General features: G+C 42.7%; 1 protein-coding gene across 1 annotated transcript; it reads right to left on the bottom strand.

The window, feature by feature from the left end:
* Positions 1–18,844: 18,844 nt before the first annotated feature.
* On the bottom strand, positions 18,845–20,782 carry LOC122885237 (ADP-ribosylation factor-like protein 4C). The gene has a single exon (XM_044216053.1). The coding sequence runs from the start codon at positions 20,080–20,082 to the stop codon at positions 19,504–19,506; it is 579 nt and encodes a 192-aa protein (XP_044071988.1). The 5' UTR covers positions 20,083–20,782; the 3' UTR covers positions 18,845–19,503.
* Between the last annotated feature and the right edge of the window lie 2,698 nt (positions 20,783–23,480).

Raw genomic sequence — 23,480 nt, 5'->3', positions numbered from 1 at the left:
ACAGGAACAGAAACCCATCGTTGAAACGCAGCGAGGAAGAACCCCGTCCTCTCCGCGGACTCTGCTCCTTCTCACCGAGAGGTTACAATGACTTCTCGATATCATCGGCGAGGTGTGAAGCTTTGGAGTCACACGTTTGAACAGTTTAATGTGCTTTTCCCTTTTTCACATGCCAGTTTCCTCTTTCCACATGCTGAATGTTGCCATGGCAACGGCTTAAACCGTCAGCATAAAGACAAAGACTTGAATGAGATTAGGGAAACGCAGATCCACATCGGATGGAAACAGAGAAGCCAGTGAGCACATGAAGATAAAATATGGATATTTAGCTTCACATTTCCAAATGTACCAAAACTGTCAGTAAATGTGCTTCCTGATCACCCGTGTCTGAGTCGAGACTCGTGTAAACACTTCTGATGAGTATCTTTTCCCCCCATTTGCACCTGAGGGTGGATGGTTTGGCATACAAAGTGTGCAACTTTGACACTGGGGAGCACGTGTACACATGCTGCAGCTGGCGTTCAGACTGAAAATAGCACTACGTTAAAAAAACAATAATAATTGGTGCTAGTGTGTTGCTTCATGTATCAGTAAATACGGTTTGAAATAATGAAACTACACGTTTGGAGGCTTATCAGACAGGAAAACACAGCACAGCAGAGCGTTGTGTTCTGGACAATGGGAACACATCTCTGAGAAAAAAATATTCTAAACTCCCTTGAGCTTTCAACCGTATCCGATGGCCTTCTTCAGCCGGTCAAGTGCTCCAGAAAAAGGTTACAAGCAAATCTTGTGTTATAATATTTTATCACTGATATGTTTTGATATTAACGACACACTGCAGATACTGTTACTGTGAACATTTCAGAATTCAGCAGAACATGAAATCTGAGTGTTACTCAGAGGCTTATCTGTATCTTTTTAAATTTAGTAAGTAAGCACAACAACATAAGGGCCAAATAAAGTTTCAGTTGCCTACTAAGTGGCTCTCTCATCCTCTTTATCTCACAGTACTGTACATAACGCACGAGAGATTGTTCCTAACATACATGATCACTAAACAGGCTATAAACCTGCAGGCAGACTGTGTCTTGTCCTTGACTGCTCTCCCAGCATGACTGAGGAGGACAATTAATGCCCAGAAATTGGGTTTCTGATGAATCATTGTAAAATGGGCGTTCAGTCTAACCTTAACCAAGTTTTAATTTTCTAAAATTAACCGGACTTTAACCATAGATGTGACAGATCAGACATTCATGAGTCATTGTTGCTATAACCACACTGTTTGGATAGTAGCTGAGTCTAGAACTTCCTCCAAAGAAGCCAACAGGCCTTTAGCAAAAACCACAAGCTTTTCCACCCACCGACAAACTGACCCACAGATTCACACAGACAACTCAATCATTGTGAGACCAAACAAAGCTTCAGCTGTTTCCACGTCTCAGCAGATGACCAGTGAGTCTCTGGCTGATATCATAAACACAGCTCTTATAAAAGCTTCGCCTCCACTCGTGAGTTGTCCAGTCGCCTGCTAACGCTAACAGACTCACAGAAATCACAGTTCATCACACTGGTATAAAAGCAGAGGGACTTTTTTCCACTTACATAACTGCTTTTGAAGTTCTTGAGTCCTGAAGGGAAAAAGACATAAAGGCTACAGATAAAGCATTGAAAGCACTTATATAATGAGGCACAGTTAAAGGATTAGTCTGGTGTCATTATATATTCTTTTATTTTTAACAAATCACATGAAAAGACCAAAACCAACAACATGTCAGTCCGTCTCTCAATACTGCACCCTGTCTGTGGCTCTCAGCTCTAAGCCCATTGGTTCCTACTAAAGACATAAATCTTTAAAAACCTCACAAATGTATAGTTTAATTTTTAAAAAGAACTCAGCAATTTCCTAAATCAGGTGGTCACTGCAGTTTTTAATCAAATGTTACTCAAACAGGAGGGAAAAGTGCATTTGTTGGAGAACTATTTTCAGCGGCGGATTCATCTACATTTGGCGCTCTAGTGAGTATTTAGGGCATGGCTTCCACCTCACAATACCTCAGTACTGCCGTAAAGATGACCCGTCATTACGGCGGTTTCGCTTTTTTACAATGAACCAAACAACCGGCCTTCCGGTAGCAGAAGAGGAGTGACGTGCAACACCACAGCGTCAGTATCTAGTGTGATATAACATGCAACATAACAACACGCGTCGGGTAGCGACACTTCTTTCTAAACAATAATAATGGCGGGTGAACTGAGCGTTGAGGTGCTTTTGCTAGCCGTGCACATTTATGCCACTCTGCAAAAGCAAGCAAAGTTGCTGTGCATCGTTCACAACATGATGTGAACAACGGCGGACTTGTGCAAGCAACGTGTTTGTGCGATTGATTTAATGCTAACTGCTGCTAGCAGCTTTTTTAATCCCCCAGCGGTAAGTCGCACACATAACACGTCATCAAAACGTCACACCCCTGTCCTGTCCTGCCGGCTGCCCCATTTTACACAGACGTCAATTCGGCTCTGTTACTACTTCCGCTGCCAGCTTATCAACAAAGCCCGCCCATTCCGTGTTCATACGTTTTATACAGAACGGCGAGGTGGAATAACGCAACATTCCCACTTTGAACAGGCTGTATAAAAGGGGCCAGTGTCAATAAAGTCTGTTCAGAACAGAGTCAACGCGTCAGAAGTTAAAAGTTTCACACCATATTTGTGATTTCACACGTCCAAATCAACTGCATCAGCCTTACCAGTAGTGGAGCTAAAAATGTAAAGTTTGACCTGAGGGTGGCGCTAGAGGATGAAGATGAGGTCATCAACATCTTAAGATTTTATCCTCTGAGGGGCAGGAATGTATCATTTCATAACAGTCTGACCATTACAAATTGATATGTCTTGTGAAGAATTTCTTGTGGATTTTTTTTTGTCACCAAAATCATCCTCTGGAGACTGGAAATATCCACAGCATATTTCATGGAAATCTTTGCAGTATTTTTGGAAACGCCTTTCAATGGACCAAAGATAAAGTTCTCTTTTTGGAGTGACATTGGAAAATACACAATATTATTAACAAAGATGACACACGTGATTGACCCAAATGCTAGTTTCTCTACAGTGGCTTCCCTTTAAATGATGGTGACGTCTATCTTCTAGCTGTGAAAGCTCTAAAAAAGATTAATTATATAAACTTAAATGCTGGTGCTTCAATCACACAGAACTTTCTTTATCAGACTGCTGAAGAAGTGCTCCGTCCTTGGAAGTATGACATTTTATTGAAAGTACAACAAGTTTCATGTTGTCAAGTTTTCAAAATGTACAACTACTTGATTTCCTCCATAATTTTAAATGTGCCTACACATTTCAGAAAGCATGAATGAACCAAACATACCTTTGTACAAACTGTGGCTAGGCGATCTCTATCAGGTAAACAGTCTCACCTGTGTGAGTGGAGAGAGAAAGCAATGCCTCTTGCAGGCAGGTCAGAGAGATAAATATATTCACGGGAGAAGATTACAATCTAACTTTACAATCGCTTCTCCCTCCAAATTTGAAAGAAGCACAAAATGCCACAAATATGCCCACATTTATTGTACATGTGCTTGCATGAATAAACAACACATACACCTATAGTATCCTCCAGCACATCTGTTTTCAGTCCATACACATGAAGAACAGAAGGAGACATCTCAAAGAGATCAACATCTCTTTCAACAAGAGTCGGTGGGCGTTCACACTGAAAATGAAAAGGGCTGCATTGGTGGAGGCGTGTTGCTTCAGGTACCAGTGACATAATGAAATATGATCCACCGGGTTCAGTTAGAGTAACAGATCCATGAGTCTGACGGTGATAATGTTCTGAGGAAGGATTTTACTGCTGTGGAAAGTTATCACAGCAGCATTTTATCTTTTGTCACCAGCATCACGAGGTAAACAGTACAAATATTTACTGAATTTCATGGCAATCCGTCCAATGGGTGTTGGGATATTTCAGTCTGGACCAAAGCGGTGAACCGACCGACGTTGCCATCCATCCACGCCGCTAGCATGGCTCAAAATAAACATATCAAACCTCCCTCTATCACAGTGAAGGGCACTATTATTGCCTGTGTTAAGGAAAAAGGTGAGCAGTCCTTCACTGTACGAGGAGCTCAGGCTGGAATCAACTCATCAGATATTTTAATGACTTTCATGATGTTTCCCTTTCTTTTCAATCGCTTCTTCCAGTTTAATTCTTAAACAACCTTTTCAGGAAAGTGTTGCAAGGCCTATTCTTCAGTTTCTACTTATTGCTATCATTACTAGTATTATTGTACTACTAAAGTTGAGGGAACTGGACTAATGTAACACAGACAACGTGTTTGATTTCATTTACACAGAAGAAGAAATGTGAAGCTATGATCATTTCCGCAGCTGAGCCTGTTAGTACATCCATTTGAATGGAATAAAATAAAATAGAATATAATGCCTTTATCGTCGCTGCACATTGTAAAACTAAATTTACTGTGACGGCGTTGCACTCGTTTTCACAGTTTTCATTTTCTCAAACTCTCAATACAGTATTTCTTGATGGTTTCTTTCCTCGTGCCGGCAGCAGAGCACGGAGCAATACTGTGAACGAAGCAAGTCTTTCTTCACCAGAAAAGAAAATCAGAGTCAGTCTTTTCTAATAAAACTACCGTCCCATGTTGATAAAAAAACATTTAATTTGTCTTGTTGAACTTTCTGTAACCCGACATGGAATTAAACGTGGTATTCAAGTTTCTGCTCTTGTTTCATCACCAGATGAGATGTTTCTGCTCTTTCTTCTGGTTTGCAGCCTTCATGTCGTTTAATTGAATTAAGTTCAAAACAGCCCAGTTCGTTGGACTTTTAATAGATTCCAGCTCTGGCTGAACAGTTGTGATTAGTTGACTGTCATCGAACCGGCTCTTCTTGCTGCGTCTCATTAAGTCAATTACAAGCCGCTGACATTTCAGGGATTTCATAAGAGCGCGGATCTTTTTGAAGAGCACATGACGACCGTTCTGGAGCTTATTAGCCAAAATCATCAATTATTCCAAACACTTTGTAGGAAATGTTCAAAAGCCACGCAGGAACACAGGAGTGTTTGTCCGTGTGCTTGTTTACTCTTCGGCCCTTAATGCTGAACTCACAATCTGCTGAAACATTTAACGGTTGATGTTCAACACTCCTCCACAGGCTGAAACAGAAGCAGAAGTGGCTGTTGGTTAGCAGTAAAAGTCAGCTTGTGTTTACTCTGCCAGGCTGAGCCCCAGTGTGCTTTGACCTTTGACCTCGCCCATCCCCCCGGTCAGCTAACAGGCTGCAGAGGACTCCTCTCACTACCGCAGTGAACTCCTGCCATGTTTTTGTTCCACACAGTGAAAACGGTTTTTTACAGACTTGTAGTCAGGGAGCTCTGATGGTAGCTAACAAATATTTTATCTAATTCTTGAACCTTTTTATATTTTCAAGTAAAACCCTCTTAGTTCTGTTACAGTTAATTCACCCTAATTCTTCATTCATAACTCTCAATACAATGCATTTCTTTTACTCCATTGCAACATATTGGGGACGCCAACATAGGCTTCGTGTTTGGGTTTTTTTTTTTAATTGTTTTTACTTTTGAATTTTTCTTTTTCTAATTTGAACATCTAAATGTAGAATGAAGACAAAACCTGACCAGCACAGTGAGCCAGAGCAGCCATGGCGTCCACTTCATTTCAGTTCGGCACACAAAACAATACTCTCTGAATCAGATGCTTCTCGACAAGAACAGCAAACTTCAGGGGGGAAAAGGACCGGAGCACACTTTGATTTGCAGCCTTTAATAGTGCAAACATACCAACGTTTCAACAATACTTTGTTTTCATGAGATTAAAAAATGACACGTATTTCTCATGGCTTTATCATGGCTGAATTCGAATGGAACGGGTGCTGTCTTTGGCAACACTTGGCTGAAATTAAAAGTTTACCACAGCATCTCTGCTGCGCTTTTATTATCAGCTGTTAGAGGTTCAGCGTCATGCCTGCCGCTTCATGTGCCGCCTTCGCTGCATTAACAAGTCCAGCCAAATGGGGCACGGCCAAAAACAAGGAAAAATATTAATTAACAATAGATAAGTACAACAATTTAGATATTCTGCCGTTATTTGCCTCTGCTCCATTTGTTATTTTTGTCTATTGGGACAACTAGTCGTGTATCACCACTTACATACTGAGAATCCTAACAGCATCAACAGCACATTGACGATTTTACCATTTATAAACTCATCACTTAGTCTCACCAGAAACATCGGAAGCACTTTATTTTACGAGTCAGTAATTTCCTAACAATGTTCTGGAAGTTTCCTGACAAGAACGATGTCGTTTGACAGCGATTGTGCGGGAAATAGAGACAAAGCTCTGAGACAAAATGTAATCAGTTATGTTGAGTTTTAAGCTTTAAGTTTGTTGATTTCCAGAACAATTTCTTTTCCCAGGTAAATATTCAGTTAATACTGGAAAACCTATTCTTTGTACATGTAAATTTCATGCTCATCTGTAGACATATTTCATTCTGTCGCATGTTCGGCTGACCCTCACTAAAAGAGTCTCAAGGTTACGCCCATTAATACTAAATAATTGGTACTATAGTTGAATCCCGTCTCCATTTTCCTTTGAATTAGTACCAAATTACACACAGGAACCTCTCTGTGAATTTTCAGTTACATATCAGTCCCTTTCTAGGAAATATAGAAAACTATCAAACCCGTTAATGAAATGACGTTAATGAAACATTAAGTAGGGAAACGGAGAGAAGAGTTCCTGACTCACCTCAAGATGAAGTGAATCTAAATGTGACTTCTGCCTGGTGAAGGAGTTTTAATAAATGTGGAGACTATATTCAGACATACAAGGAGATACGGAGGCAATTTACTCCTGCTTCCCCTTCTTGGAAAAAAAAAAAGACATCTAAAGAAGCCTGTTTGTTGTCAGCGATTATCGCAGGTTCACAGCTGTTTAATTTGAGGATCTGACCACTGAGGCAGTGAGAGGATTGTGACAACAATGTCTTTGTTAAGTGATTTTCCACATGACAGGCAGTTACAGAATTTGAAACATCGTTGTCAGGACCACCAAACATCACATGTCACTTGAGCAAACAGAAGAGCCTCTGACACGGGAACACTTCTCATTTAATGGCATATTTTAAGTAACAGCTGAAGAAATAGTGGAGTGGAAATGCAGAAAAAAAAGGAAGAAGAGTAGGAGATCCTCTTGTGAAAAAGGCTTACAGCTACATTCTGATGTGAAATTACACAATTTATTCCAGCTGCGCACCGCTGTGACGAGTCCAGAAAGTTCAAGCAAACCAGAGATCTAAACAGGAAACCGAGCCAAAGACACTTAAACAAGAGCTTTACAAAGCAGGTGAAAACACGTGTTTTTGGACAGTGATGGGGTGTCGGTGTAAGATTTCAGAATAGTGAAGTTCTTAAAAACAAAGCATTCTCAGGCTGTCGAGGAGAGGAGATCCATTAACAGCACGCACCTCCTGTTGTAAAGCCCACATCTGCAAAGGTAATGGATCAAAGTCTTTTAAAAACTGGGGCACAGGACCAGGTGTGCCAAAAACAGGTAATAAAGCCATTAGACTGAGAGAGGCTCATAAACACACTGGGTGGTTGTGAGTGTGTTTTCATGCACTTTAAGTGACCTAGTTACTGTCGGCTATCTGTAGAGTCCGTATTTCTAAAACCATTTCATGTTGAAGAGGTCAGGTTTCACGTTAATCCAGTATCTTTTCTCGGTTGCCAAATACTTGAAGTTGCAGTTGTTTCTTGTCAGCTGTCTGAATGATCTAGCAAAATCTGATTGCACTTCCCCTAAAGGTCGTTCTGCACCAACATGATGAATTTAAATCACCGTAACTTAGGGGTCATGAGTCTGACTTCACTTTAAATTTGTCTGATTAATCCTTGTCCAAAGATTTAGGTAATGTCTAAAAGTCTGCATCATTGTCTAAAACAGATCCAGATGCAGATTAAAAACTTTTATATATTATTAAAGCAGATTTAGAGGAGTGTGGGGCCTCAGAGGAGGTCTGAGATTTGTTTCCGTTGGAATGAAAGTCAGAGGAGCGGCAGATTGCTCAGCAACCACAGTCATAAAACTACTATGATTGCCTACAGTCCCAGTTAGAGATGTCTCTCCTCACTCTGGAGTCTCTCGGTCAGGTATTACAGCCTTGTATTGTGATTAATGTTTAATGAGTGCCACTCATTCATGAGGTGGGATGAAGCGGAGTCTCTCGGCCGAGTCACAGCAAGAATTTATGACTATAATAATCTGACACAGTCTTAACAGACAAAAAGATTGTGTAGTCTGAACCCGGCATTAAAGTGTGCCCTGGTCCAGAGAAGCCCAAACTGAAGTCTTGATGAATAAATTCCTCCTGTGTCCGGCTCTGAAGATGCACTGAAAGCCTCCAGCAGACACTCTTTTCAGCCATAGCACATCCCTTTCTTGACATCACCGTAGGTAGACATGTGCAGGTACCTGGGATATAAGAAAGTCTAAATCTGTGGTTTGAAATAACTAGTTCTGCATTATTTTTGTAAATCAGTAGCAGTAGTGAGTTAGTGCCAGGCTTCAGAAAAACAGAACAAACACTCAGAGATAACAATAGATAATGTCAGCGTCTTTGGAAAGCCGCAGGATGACAGAAACAGAGGAGAAAGAAACACTGAGACGGTGAGTGGGAGGAGGCTCAGAGAGCGAACAAAAACTGGGGCAACAAAAAGTCGGCTGCATTTCCATCTGAAAGACGTCTCCCCTGGAAGAAGGAAGCCCCTTCTGTCTGTCTGCTGGGCAGGGAGGCTGGGAGATCCCTCCCTGCTGCTCCAATTTACCAAACCTTCATCTGCCCACTCTGACTCCCAGATAACCCCGACTCTCCTCTGCACACTCCAACATCAAAGCCACCACCTCAAAGCCGAGGTAACTTATTCATAATCCAATACAGAACTAATCTCCCATTCATCTTGTACTCTCCAGTCTCTTGAGGAGCAGTGAAAATTATTAATAATGTGTACCGAGTGGGAGCCAGAGATCTCTGCATTAACAAACATCTGTTACATATGATAAATCATTAAGGTGCTATTCACCAGAGTAAATACTCATTTTGGTGCTGAGAGATTTTACCCCAAATTCAAACCAAACACGATGCACCGGTGTGTAACACTTTATTCCATCATCACCGCCATTAAACAGACGGACATGAGGGCTCTGTCGGAAACAGTTTTACATCATAATCCAAAGTGTCGTCTGCACTTCCTCCCCCTCTCCTACGGTCACCAGCTCCATTATATTATGGCCCTTTTCAGTGAAAGGAACTTTTTCCAGGAGCGTAGGAAATCAGAATTGGGGAACTCAATGTTTCAACCACAAAAACTTGGTTCCTGCTTCAGTCTCTGGGCACCGAAGCCCCCTGTCCTGAGGATGGCTCTTTGGGAACTCCCAAAGACAGTGAGTGAGTCAAAACTTAGTTAATTGTTCCAACTAGTGCAGTGGCCGATTGCTTGGCCTCCAGTAGCGAAACAAAATGGCAAACTTATTGATTGGTGATGCCCAGGACACATTTAGAGATGGGCATTTCAAGCATTTCAGGCTATTTAGCTATTTGGGACCAGGCTATTTCCGGGAACAAACTCGTTCATTCCAAAAGTTACAAAGCTGATGCTTGAAATGTTTGAGTTTAGCGAAACAAAATGGCAAACCTACAAGACGGTTCTCTTTCTTCATCTGTTCTTGAAAGTACGGTCGCGAGCGAGGGAGAGCGAGCTGTACACCACCAAACAGCATGCTGGGTAACAGTCAATAGGGGTCCCCTCTCAATACTCAGTGTACTTCTGGCGGTAGTAACACACAACTAATAAATATGTCTTATAGATCTCAAGAGCTCGCACTTGACACTGCACTTCCTTGGGTCCTACAGCTGCTAAGTGTGAAGTCGATCGGATGAACGGTGACATGACGTGTGATATGGCAGCCTTGTCTTTTAAAACGTATGTTTAATAACTGACAAATATGCTATAGAGGAAAGTTAAAGGTTGAGTCACACCAGCTTTTAAAACGTTGCCATGAAGTCGCCACGATCCATGGATTCGCTCATGGGGTAATGAGTAAACCTGCACAGATTTTTCAAGTTGAGTTCAACTTCGCTGCACTTTGACACACAAAACTGCGCTGTTGACCAATAGCAAACTGTCTTGACAGAGCTGACCTTTGAGGGTGCTAGAAAGTCTAAAATGGAGGAAGCTATTGTATCTTATTAGCTGTGTGTCACCGTCTGTTGGAGTACAAACTGAGGAATTGTTTGCAAACAGTAATGAGAGAGGAGTCGATACTACAAATACGTCTTTTGAACAAACTGAGTGAACTTATTATTCTGTTAGCGACCAAGCTACCTAGCTAGAGAGCTTTTTTTTATCCCTTCAATAAATCTTTATTGATGTACAATCCTGAGAACAAAGTGTCAGGGGGGAGTAAACAGCACAGTGCAGAGAAAATAAAACTAGAAATACGCTCAGAGAGCTGTTGTGACTGAATAGCACTACATCTTCAGCTGGCTAGTGTGTGTTAGCTGTTAGCTCACAGCTAAGGTATTTCACCAACTAGCCCTGCGAGTAGTCACTACATCGCCAAGCTTGTAGTGTGAAGACTCACGGACGAATTACGCTGTGCTACTTCCTGGTGTGACCGAGCCACAATTGCTTATGTCCACTGGCAAAACATTTTCCAGTCCAGGAAGTGCTACGTTCTTGTAGCGGTCAGACGCCGTAGGGAGGAAGTCGGAGCGGATGGCGGGTTTACAAAGTGTTTACAAAGTGCAGGACTTCAGCAACTGAGAGCAGGATGTCCTCAGGTTTACGATACTAAAACACTTTAGTCATGTTTTCGGCTAAATATTAAAATGTAAAGCCGTCCTGTCTCGTGTCACCGTTTTCACTTTTTCAATATTTAACTAAGGCCGTCTTTTTTAATATTCAACCAAGACCACCACTTTTCCCTATCGACTAAGTGCTTTGAGCCTAAAAAGAACCATAACAATGTAAATCGTGCTTTAGTTGCTATGAGCAGATATTGTAGGGCAAACAATGTAAATACATTGTCAGTGAACGTTTTGCAGATATGTTCAGTATAAACATTTTGCTACTTTGCAGATATGTTCAAAATGTTATCCCATTATGTTAACAAAAAAACTTAATCTGGGTGATATTATGTCACTTTCAATTTAAGCATCACAGATCATTTGATTTATGTTGTTCATCAAATGCCAAAGTTACGCTCAAACCAAGCAGTCACTTTTTAATCTGTTAGTAGTCGTAATTTGTAGGATCTTCACAGTTCTTCAGACATAAAATAAAAAATATATAAACGTGCTAAAGGGACTTTTATACCCTGATTTAGGTCTCGAGTTTAGTCCCTGTTGCTCCTCAGTTTCCTGCTTCAGTTGATCACCTGATTGTCTTCACCTGGCTGCCCAGCTGCACCTTGTTAGTCATTAGTTCTCAGTGTATTTAGACCTCAGCTTGCGGTTGTGGTCTGTTTGACTCTTACCTGTGGCATGTGTTGTCTGGGTGTTGGTGCATTCTTGTCTGTGTCTCTTTTACTTTGTTGAGTTAAGAGGTAAACCAGGTCCATATACAAATTTATTAAAGGGTCTTCACTGTACACAAGTATACATATGTAAATACACAAACATGAATACAAAAAAATGTTCTTTTTAAAAATAACCCCCCCCCCCAAAAGAAAGTGTTTGGACACTTTCAGTGTGAACATAAAACGTGACCTTCTGCAGATGATGGATGTCCGCCGCACTGAGCTGCTGTTTGATTATGCAGAGTCTGACAGGCCTCTTTTGTCATCCGATAAAATGCATAATTCATCTACACTTTCCAAAGCAGGAAGCGAAAAGAATGGCTTGTCATTTCCTGTGTGTGTGTGCGTGGTACTGGGGGAAGACGAGTCCTGGTGCCAAGATGAATGGTCTGGACTTCCAGCGTCGGTGGCTGGAGGAGCCTGTGTGTCCTGAAGGCCTCGTCTCCATATAGAGGCATGTTTCTGCTCTCAGACTAAACTGCAGCAGCAGGGCGACACATTCTTCAGTCTGCTGCTGAGCACACCACAGCACAGAGGGAATAAACCAACACACAGCACAATGTGTGGAAAACCTCTCTTTACTCGCATGTCTACAATGATACATAATAGATTAAATGTATTGCATATTATAACCATACATCTTAGCTCAGTGTGATTTCAGACGCTGGATGGATTCAGAGTAAAAGTCAGCACAGTAGAGTTGCTCGCATCTACATTCGACTTGTCAAAGTACCCGAGACTATTACTCCTTTTACACTGAGCCTGTGTCTTGGGAGGTCAATATGTTATCAAAAAAGCCAGGGGGTAACGGCAACCAGGAAGCGTTAGAGATGCAGGAGGTTTGAGACTCTTGTTGATGTTGAAAAGGTGTAAATGCATCTGTCTCTGTCCCCAGTGTAACTACATCAGTAGACAACGTCATGGCTGTCCACTGACTTAACTTTAGATCCTAATTTTCTGTTCCCGTTACAGTACGTTTGGACAGGAACCGTAACTGCTGCCTTGATCATGTTCACTGGCAGCTCTCTTTCCAGTCGAAGAAGTGCCAAGTTTTTGTACCGAAAGCACATGTGGTCCGGTTTAGGCAACAAAAGCACTTTGGTTAATGTTAGGGAAAGATTGTGGTTTCGTTTAAATGTTAAAGGTAAACACATCCTGTCTCGTGCCTCAAGCCGCTGTTGTTTTCACGATCTTTCCCCAACCTTAACCAACTTATGTGCCTAAACATAAGCATAAAAAGTTGAATCCTGCTCTTGTTGCTCCGAGCCGATATTGTATTGCAAGTGCGGCTATTGTAGGAAAACAAATTACTTTGTCAGTGAACATTTTGTAGATACGTTCAGTATCAACATTTTGCAACTTGGCAGATACATTATTCAACAATGGTTCCTTATTATGCTGATTTTAAAATGGAATCCGGACGGCATTGCGTTCCTTTTGAAACGTATTTGTGGTTGCAAACAGTGTTGCCAACTTAGCAACTTTCTTGCTCGATTTGGTGGCTTTTAAGACTCCTTTAGCGACAAATTGAACGACTTTTTGGGCAGACCTTAACTCCTCCCCTTTGAAAAGAGTCACCGATATTTCTCAGAAAATGTGCTCTCATGTGGTTGTGGCTATTTTTTACCTGAGAAGCTCCCATTGCCTTTGCATTGTGAGACAAACATGTCCACCGATATTACTCTTATAAATAAAGCATTTTTTTTTAGCATGAATGCTGTTTTTTATTTTGAGTATACTGAGCGCTCCGTTTTAGCTCCCTAAAAAGCCCAGTCTGCTCTGATTGGTCAACTCTGTTGTCAGTCACATTATGCAAATGTTACGTAGTGACATAGACGAGTAACGGAAGAAAAGGCTGAAATTCAAACGAGGCGTTTCAGCCAGGTCAGGAGCAGTGTTTCCTGTGGGAGACAGTAACTCCCTGACGTGCGGACTTTGCAGACCTTTCACATACACAAAAAGCTACATAATACACTAAAACCCCCAAAAGCATAATATTGCCTCTTTAATGTCTGCCATGAGAGAACAGCCTGTTGGGGCCCAATAGTCACTTCAGTCACCACAAATGTTAGCTGAAATAACGTTGGGCTAGCTTTAGGCTACTTTGGTCCATGCTGTCTTGCATTCACGCTGTTGGAGACGGCAGAGATTATCACTGGGTGACAGCAGCTTCTGGCACTGCTGCTGTTGCATATTGTTGAGAAAACAGTGACACATACCCACACATGCAGTACATACAGTGGGGAGGAGGCAGAACAATGAGCGTGACCTATATATGCCAGGGACACGCGAACAATGCATGGCTTATCAACCCTCTGAACAACAATAACAACTGCAGGAGCAAGACAGAGCTGATCCACCAGGGAGAGCAGCTTGGAGATAAACGTCCTACACAGTCCAAGTCTCAACACGGTGGTTGAAACCAGAGATGTGAAGTAACTGAGTCCATGTACTCAGTTCAAGACCACTTTAGAGTCTTTGGTTTGTTACTCGAATATTTCCATTTTGGAGACGATCTAGTTTAACCGCTGCTACATTACAGAAGGACATTTGTATTGATTTACTGCGCTACATGTATCTGACAGCTGGTTCCTTACTGGGGTGGGCGATACAACAAGATCTGGTTCCGATCTGATTTAATCAGGAGAAGACATGGATAGGCTAGTTCTGCATTTTCCAAACATTAACCATTTCTTCTTTAACATGCAACAGTAAACACAAGAAGTTTGTTGTTTGGATTCTCTGTACTAACCAAGGTAACTGCTGCGTGCAAACACAGTAAAGTACAAGTACCTCAAAATTGCACTTAAGCACATACTTAAGTAAATGTACTTACTTACTTTCCACCACTGTCTGACACGTTACTACTAATACTTCACATTTACTTTTACTGAAGTAAGACAAAATTTAAATTCCTGTCAAGTGGGTTGAGCAAATGTGATGGTGCCATGAGACAATAGATTTATTTAGTGGTATTTATTCCTTTGTTTCTCCAGTGATTAATAATTATTAATATTACACTTGAGATTAAAGGAATAGTTCCAACGTTTTGGGGGAAAGTTTATTCGCCTTCTTGCCAAGAATTGGATGAGAAGACCAATAGCATTATGCTACGGTTGTCTTTTACTACAGTTGTCTTCTATTGAGGCCGACATGGTATAAGACCATTTGTGCACAGTGTCACAAAGTAGTTTATTTTTGCTTTATGGCAAAATTTGGATTTGATTTTTGCATCAGTGTGATGAAGTAACTGGATGTTACAAAGTGAGGTAGCACACGGTGCTATTTAATTAAGAACATTCCCATCTGAGTGTTGTATCTAAAAAGATTTTCCTGTTTAATACCCAGAAACTTCCCTGTCACTAATGTGATATAAAATTACCGGTACTGTGATAAAAGATTGTATCCGTACTGCATATCTCACTTATTCCACCATGGATTACCCTGGGCTGAAGTGGCTCAGACTAAAGCACACACATTCCTGTTTCCACAAACACTGGAGCCCACGGGAGACAGTAACGACTCAAAGTGAGCTGGCTGTTCAGGTTGAAAGCATGTACAGTGTCCGCTTATTATCTTTTAATTTCTGCAGCGACTGAAGCAGCACAAAGACACGCTGCTCTGTAATCAGCAGTTTGTTTTGCTCCTGCAGAGACTGCTCTGTTCCTGCTTTAAGTAGATAATTGGGGAGCTGACGGAGACACCAACAAAAACCAGAGGAGGAGGAAAGAGAAGGGGGGGGGGAGTTGAGAAATGCAGTCTGCAACTTACTCTGACTTGAAAACCATGAGAAGAATTGAATTATCTCAAGAGCTGCAAGAACCGCATAATGTCATTTGACTTGTTTTCGATCACGGTGTGTTCTCACTGGCTATCATCATTTGGCTGCTGGAAGGAATTACCTGACCGTAACTAATATTCAAACTAAAAATATACTCAATAGTCAACCCAAATGCAAAGAGTCATTAAATCGCCTCAAACTGTCCAAAGTACAAGGGTCAAACTGCAAGATATCAGCTCCAGAGCGGTCCGACTCATCAGATGTGGGGCGTCGGGGACAAACAATGAGTGTGTAACACGACAGTGGCTCGTTTTATCCTGCGTAGGGGGAAGACAGAACAAGACAACCACCGCAGCATCTTGGACACCTCACAATGTCCTGACAAAAAAAACGAGCATGTCAGCTTTCTTTTGCCTTTTCTCTACAATCAACTAATCTGACACAGGGACCGTCTCAAGACCGATCCAAGCAACCTCCACCAAGTCGCTTTTGTGCCTAAACAGGACTCTGTGGTCGCAGATCAGAAAATAAAGGTCAGTTTGAAAGGTAATGAGAAACAATGTGTTTTGTTTCCTTTGGAGGACTTGTTGGTCTTTTCTGTCCTCAAACGTAGCTTTTTATCCTGCAGGATATAAACTTACTGTGTCGAGTTGACAAAAGTCAGGCCTGGTTTCTGTAGACAGTAAGACCGATCCTTCAACATAAACAAGGACAAGTTTCTCTGGAGGCCGTTGGTTTTTATAGGCCACTCACGTAGCTCACTGTGCCGCACACACGTGGTTTCGCCAGCAGCAGCTTCAGCATGTTTCAAACTGCCGAACGGGACAAATGAAGAGACTCTGCTGTTACTACACTGGCATGAAGTGGAAGGAGACAACCTGCCATCACCTCTGACTTTGCTTCTTCTTTTTTTTAATAGCATATTGAGATTAGATTAACCACATACTAAGAGCTTTATACACACTATTATTGACTTACAGGACAAAATATAAATGAATATTTATGTTTCTGTGTTTTGTGTGAGGCAAACGTAAAGAGATGGTAAATGGACTGTACTTGTATAGCGCCTTTCTAGTCTTCCAATCACTCAAAGCGCGAGACATTTCTTAAATTCAGCATACACTCATCAGGTATGTCATGGCCTTCACACCACACACACGGCCTCCAACAGCTGAACTTCAGCTAAACCCCGCTGGCACAGAGGAAAAACAGACTGAGACTGAAGATAAAGGATGACTGAATAATGATTAACTAAAGCTGGAAGCAAGAAAATAGACAGGCTACATTTCAGAAATACCCACACGACTGAATCCTAAACCGAACCTCAGAGTTTCCAAACGGCAGATTTTTGGGGAAATAAAGCTCAAGACGTGTAGAATATTTGATGGAATGGTGCAGGCATGAAAAACACAAGTCTTGGCTTTTAATATTTTACTCAGTGTAAACATCATATAGCTTCAAAGAAGAGCTGCAGCAAGTGATGCAGAATAGATAAGATACCGTGGAGGAAAATATTCCCTGCATTTGGAGAAACGCGGGGGCAAATCAAGAGACCAAGACACATTTTTGTGACCTCTTGTCTGCAGTGTTAACAGCTGTGTTTACACTGACAACTGCAAGGAAGGGATATGTTTCCTAAATCACTGACGGTGGACTGGGTTGGTTCTGCTGTGCTGTTGCCATAGCAACGGGTAGTCCTGAGATGAGGGGGGAATCACTCGGTTTTTCTGTTGTCATGAAAGAGCATTAAAACACAAAACTCCTTAACGCGAGATAACGTTAAATGATCAATCATCAAAATAGTTTCATTATTCTTTTCTGTAGATCGACCACTTGATTGGCTAACTGGTTCAGCTCTAGTCTGGACCGCATTACAACACATCAGCAGCAGAAGGATCACGAGAATACAGCGTGATGGTTTCACGCCTCTGCAAAGTCGAATTACAAAGCGAAATGCCAGGAGTGAAAACCTCTGTGTGATGTGGAAAACAGTCAACAGTAAAGGAAGGTATGGAACGTGAGGTTTGTACAGAGGTGATGGTTCAGAGTGATTACTCACGACAGTGTGAGAGGAGTACTCAAATCTCCGAGTAGCATTTTAAACGCAGGACTTTGACTTGTAATGGAGTATTTTTACACTGTGGTATATTGCTACTTTTAAAACTACGGATTTTTAGTTAAATCTACTTAAAGTGTCAAAAGTAACTCATCTGAGTCTGTCAGGCATGGTGAGATTAATACTGATGCATCAGTGTTAGAGCAGCACGTTTTCAGTTTTTGAACTTTTCTCTGATCTTTTGTGAAAATATTGAATAATTTGACCTCAAACAGCCTTAAACTGTTATTGTGAAGGAAACCACGGGAGAAGTTTAGAGCTGAAATGTCTCTTTGGAACTGAAAATAACTCCGACACCTGAAACACGACCTTTTGCAAAAAGGCTGAGAATCACTGGTTTACTCATCAACAGTGTGTTGTTTTATCTAAGCTTCTATGTTTTTATGTAAAATCTGAATCTGAAATGTAGCTACAGCTGTCAGATGAATGCTGTGGAGTAAAAAGTACAGTATTTTCCTCTGAAATGTAGCAGTAGAAGTGTAAAGTCACGCAAAATGGAAATACTTTTGAGGTAACTGTACTTTACGTTTTGTTGTTCAGACAAAACGAGACCTCTGAATACGTCAATCTGTGATGTTCATTTTCACTATTTTCTGATATTTTCTGGATCAAATCGATTAATCGCTTATTGGGGAAAATATTTGTCAGATTAATCAATAAAAGTGTTATATATATATAATTAATAAAAGTACTAATGTGTAATTCATGTGCACAAATTGACAGTTTACACTGACATCTGAGCAGAAATCTAAACTCTTATTCAGCAACTTTCCGACACGCGGTGCACGGAAACAGTCCGACCGTGTCCAGAAAGAATTACAAAATGAGTTTGGACATTAATTAGAAAGTGATGAGTACGAGGTGACGGTCCTCAGGACAGAACTCGGACATGCGGCTGGGTTCTGGTCCAGTTGGAGGTCTGGCTGCGGCTGGAAACGCTGCAGAAAACACAGCACCGCAATGCAGATACATAAATTTCACAAACGAGCTCCGGCTTCGCTCTGGATGTTCGCTTCATGTGCAGAAGATTAAAACAGAAATCTGTGCTGAGGCCTTTTCAGCCTCTTGAGCTCCGTGCATTAGAAGGATTTACTCATTTAACCTTGTGCGAGCTCTCTGTGACCTTTGACCCCCCTCTCTTTGCTCCACACCTGTGAGTGTCTGGATAAAGAGATCGATCAGGTCAGCGGCTCACAGGCTCTTATCGTTCTTATCGCTGTTTATCCCACTTCCTGCTGCCAGTGTGACCTCACATCATCAGTACGCCTTCGACCACATTTAAATGAAGATCACCCAAATCATGGATTTTGACTCTTTTAATATTCAAAAAATACTTAAAGTTTGGTTTCTTAGTACATAAACCACCTGGATCTGCTCCTCTATTAATACAGTGTAGTTCTCTACTGTTTGTTAGGAAATGAAAAGTGCAAAGTAGTGGACAGTCTGTCCTCCACACAGAGGAAAGGCTACTTCAATGCTCCAGAAAAACAGTCGGCATGACATCCATAATCAAAGCCTGGTGCCTGCTGTCCAAAAGAAAAAGAGCAGGGGGCACAAGCGACCCGAGCCTCGTGCAAAATCAGACTCGTGTCTCCACAGTAGACCTCCTGTGGGTGGAAATAAAAACCACCGGAGCCCATATGAGTCCTCGGCGAGCTACAGCAGGAGCTGCTTCTTCAGAGTCAAACTGTTCAAAGTCCACGATGCAGCAGCAGATAAACAGGCCAGCTGTTCATCTTCCTCCACGCTGATCTGAAGAGTCCTTTCAAGTTTCTTTTCTTTTGTCTTTTTGGTTGTTTTGTACGTTATGTCCTGCAAAAGCATCATTCAGCAGAGCTTCACAGCATCGAACAGCTTTAATCCAAACACAGGATATTTTAAAAGAAAATCACTGCAAAGTAAACCTGTTGATTCCTTACAGTAAATTAGACTGAAACACTGTCCACAGGAGCAGCGGCCGTTATCGCTTCTTCTTCTGTTTGAGGGATTTCCTCCTCTTCAGTATCATTTCATACAGTTTGTCCATACCCTCGTGAAGCCCCTCACCTATTATAGCGCATGCAGGCTGGATGTGATAGGTGGTGGAGGGGGTGAGCTCGTGCAGAGCCAGCTGCTTCTCAATATCCGCCACTGGGAGAGACTTGGGCAGGTCCTGCTTGTTGGCGATGACCAGCAGCGGCGTGCCCTGGTTCTCCGCAAACTTGGTGACTTTGTGCAGTTCGGTCTTGGCCTCCTCCAGCCTGTCAACGTCCACAGAGTCCACAACATAAATGATCCCGTCGGTGCACCGGCTGTAGGACTTCCACAGGGGCCTCAGCTTCTCCTGGCCCCCCACGTCCCAGAAATGACAGCTGATGCCCTTCGCGGTGCCGTTACTCAGCTTGATCTTCTCGGTGTTGAACCCGATCGTGGGAACCGTGTTGACAAATTCGTTAAATTTGAGTCTGTAAAGGACTGTGGTCTTCCCAGCAGAGTCCAAACCCAGCATGACGATGTGAAGAGACTGGAAGGCAGAGATGTTGGAGAAGCTGTTGCCCATGTCTGCAGCTGCTGGAGGGTTTTATCCAACCCGAGTCTGGCAAATAAAACCCGCTCAGTAATTCCTGGTCTGAGGGTGTGAAATCCCTCAGGTCGAGACCGAGGTGGTCCGCAGGGCCCCGGCGCGCTCTGGACGACTGGTCGGCTCTGCTGTGGCCCTCAGCAGCAGCGGGGGACGCGGTGCGCCTCAGCAGGACGCAGCGCGCCGTTCATTGGTATTCTCCCCGCGCACTCGCATCCATCCGGCGACGAAGAGGCTCCAGCGGCAAAACAGTCCGTCAGGACGGGACGACGCCAGCCTGGAAACCCGCCGTGTCCTCTGATTCGGTCCTCTCGACCAAACGCTGCCCCTGGAAGCTGCGCGCAGGCGGATCCACCTCCCAGGCTTCTGACTGCGCCCCTGCGGTCGAAAACGGGAGAAATAACGTCCACCGAAGATCCTCCGCTGGGGTCGGACGCTGCTCTCCGGACGGCCGCTGCAGCTGCACTGTTGAGAGGCTGACAAAACAAGACCGCAAAACAAGAGGCGGCCCCGCTACGCTCCACCCCGCCGGGACATGTGCCAATGAGGCAGCGAGCGTCCCCACGAGCTGCTGAGCAGATCCGGTTCCTACAAACGCCGAAGGTCCAAGCTGCCGCCTCCTCCTCGGTAACGACACGTTGTGTATGAAGCCAGACCAGCCGGCCAGCCCGCCGCGCTGCGTTTAACTCAACAATGAAGAATAAAACATTGGGCTGAGGATTGTTGATGGGGGCACCGTGGACAACTACGCCACCTCCCGGTACAAAGGGGCAAGAGCAGGGAGGACGGAGGACTCTGCCGGGAAGGACTGTGTGGAAATGAATGAAGCAAAAGCAAAAACGGAAGTTTAGAAAACTAAATGTGTTGAGATGCATTATGGCTGTTCTTCATCCTTTGTTATATTTAATTCCACCAAAGCCCGAGGCGGGTTAAGGCGGATTTGGTGACCCAGGCCAGCGAATGATCTTAAAGGTTGAACTTCTCGTTGACAGAAAGAACTACAGGGATGTTTTTAGATAAAGTGCTTTTACTTTATTAATTATTAATCCCGAAGGGAAACTGCAGCGCTCCAGCAGCCAAGTCACAAAAAACAGAAACAAATCCAGTTATTTCTCCTCCTCCTCCTCCTCCTCCTCCTCCTCCTCCTCTTCTTCTTCTTCTTCTTCTTCTTCTTCTTCTTCTTCTGTTACCGCCAACTGCTGGAGTGTAACCAAGGTGTCCACCCAAAGTGCTCCCGCGGTGCTTCCCTCAGTGTAACATCTGGATCTTCTCCAGATGTGTCCACAACATCCAAGAACCTCCTCGCGGCGTCCAGCGCCGTCTTGATCCTTTAATTTGTAACCATGGCAACGGACTCTGGTCCTCTCCTCCCTCTCTGACAGATCCTCCGTATCCTGACAGATCCTCCTACAAACTTTCCGACAAAATCCCGTCTGTCTGTGTCACACAGACCAGACACGTCTCCTCCTTCCTCACTGTCCGACGGGAATCACTTGACTCTTACTCTTCTTCCTTTTCTGTATTTTCACATCCTCTCGTTTCCTCCTCTGACTCCATTTCCGGCTTAAATACAACTAAAATCGACTAGAATGAATGAAAACCTGAGAACAGAGACTAAGATAGGACCACACCTGTAATATGTTCTGCATATACATTAGTGCAAGTCAACACACACACCACGTGACACCCTGAACGCTGCATCCATCAGTGATTGTTGAGCATCTGCTCTCTCAGGGTTTTGGACCCTGGCTGCAGGAAGTCCGTGAGACAAAGTGCAGCTCAGACCACAGGCCTCCACCGGCAGTGTCCTCATAAACATTGCACTTCAGCACCACCTGGTGGGCAGCGGGATCACATGCAGGATCACAGCAGGCTGCACAGTACAGTGCTGAAGATGAGAGCTGCATGTATTGGATTTTGGGGGTATAGCTGCCACGCAGTTGTAAAGGCCCTGCACTGAGCTCAGAGCCTCACACAGCCTGACCCGAGACTCTGAGTCCCATCTGTGACCTCGGAGACCGCTCGAGACGCTTTCCATTAGAGATCCAGTCGGTCAGAATAAGTGAAAGTGTGTGTGTGTGGTTCTTTGTGTGTGCTGGAGGCAGGTTTTAGACTCTGCAACACGAGCAGACCAAACTAAACAGTCGCCACTAGATGAAGAACGTCGTTCAGGAAACATGTTTGAGCACAGAACCTCACCAGGAGTTTTACAGAATAAGCTGTTTCAGATGTATCTTTATGTTCGTTACCATTCAAACTGTGTCTTTCTGTATTTTATTTCATGTGTTGGCACACTAGTTTGATTTATACATTTATACAACCTGCCTCTGTATGTGTCTACATGTCAGTGGACATATTTACAACTAAAACTAAAATAAACAAATGTAATAGCCATGATTACACACACACACACACACACACACACACACACACACACACACACGCAGAGAGCATTAAATAAAGACATAAATAAAATCAGTGATTTCAAATGAAGGACAGGGTTTTCATACAGGGACAGCGATGACATCATAACACGAATCCTTTCGGTGTAAAAGGTTTGTTTACACACGATCAAGTTTAACAATAGTCGACTGACAAAAACCAATCAAACGTGAGGATCTGCTGCTTTTCTGTTTATCTGTAAACCGAATATCTTTGAGTTTTGGACTGTTCATCACTTCGTGCTGTGAGAACTCAGGATGGCACACGCAATGTTAGACCAAAAGATTGAATCATTTAATTGTAAAAATAAATATATAAATAAAAGAATCAACTGAATATTCAATGAAAGTGGTGTAAAAGGTGTTGAGGTCTTTCACTAAAGTAAAAGTAGTAATATCAGTGAAAACAGAAGTATCAAAAGTAAATGTACTTATTATGCAAAAGACTGTTACTGTGTATTTATAATTAAAACGTGGAATATTATTATAGACGCATTAACGTGTGAGCAGCATTTTAATGTTAAAGCTCATTTTAACGACTCCATGTGCTGCTTGTTAATCAGAGTCATAGAGCAGTCACTACAGGAACCGTATCGCAGCGGGGAAAGCCAAACTATCAGATAAAAAGCTTCATGTTGTGCCTTTGGTGCTGATTAATTATTGTCACAGACAAAACACTTAGATACGAATGCTCAGCTCTGTTTGAACAAGCGAAAGGGAAAACACCGAATCTACAAATAAAAAGCTTTTTCTTCATCTCGCTTGTACATTTGAACTAATTAGCTAGTTTAATAAATGAATCTTTAATTAAATACATTTTGAATATGTGAGTTAAAGGAAGCTTAACCACATGAAATCACGTGACTTCCACTAGAGACTGCTGCTCTGCTAAGCTAGGCTAGTTAGCATTTAGCAGGACTAGTTTATCTGCTGTTA

Source organism: Siniperca chuatsi, linkage group LG12, assembly GCF_020085105.1.
Source record: "Siniperca chuatsi isolate FFG_IHB_CAS linkage group LG12, ASM2008510v1, whole genome shotgun sequence".
NCBI classification, from domain to species: Eukaryota; Metazoa; Chordata; class Actinopteri; order Centrarchiformes; family Sinipercidae; genus Siniperca; species Siniperca chuatsi.
Note: the sequence above shows the minus strand (reverse complement) of the source record. Positions and strands in the feature narration are given on the sequence as shown.

Excerpts from the sequence above, each read along its gene's own strand:
- LOC122885237 (XM_044216053.1), bottom strand. The coding sequence starts at position 20,082 with ATGGGCAACAGCTTCTCCAACATCTCTGCCTTCCAGTCTCTTCACATC.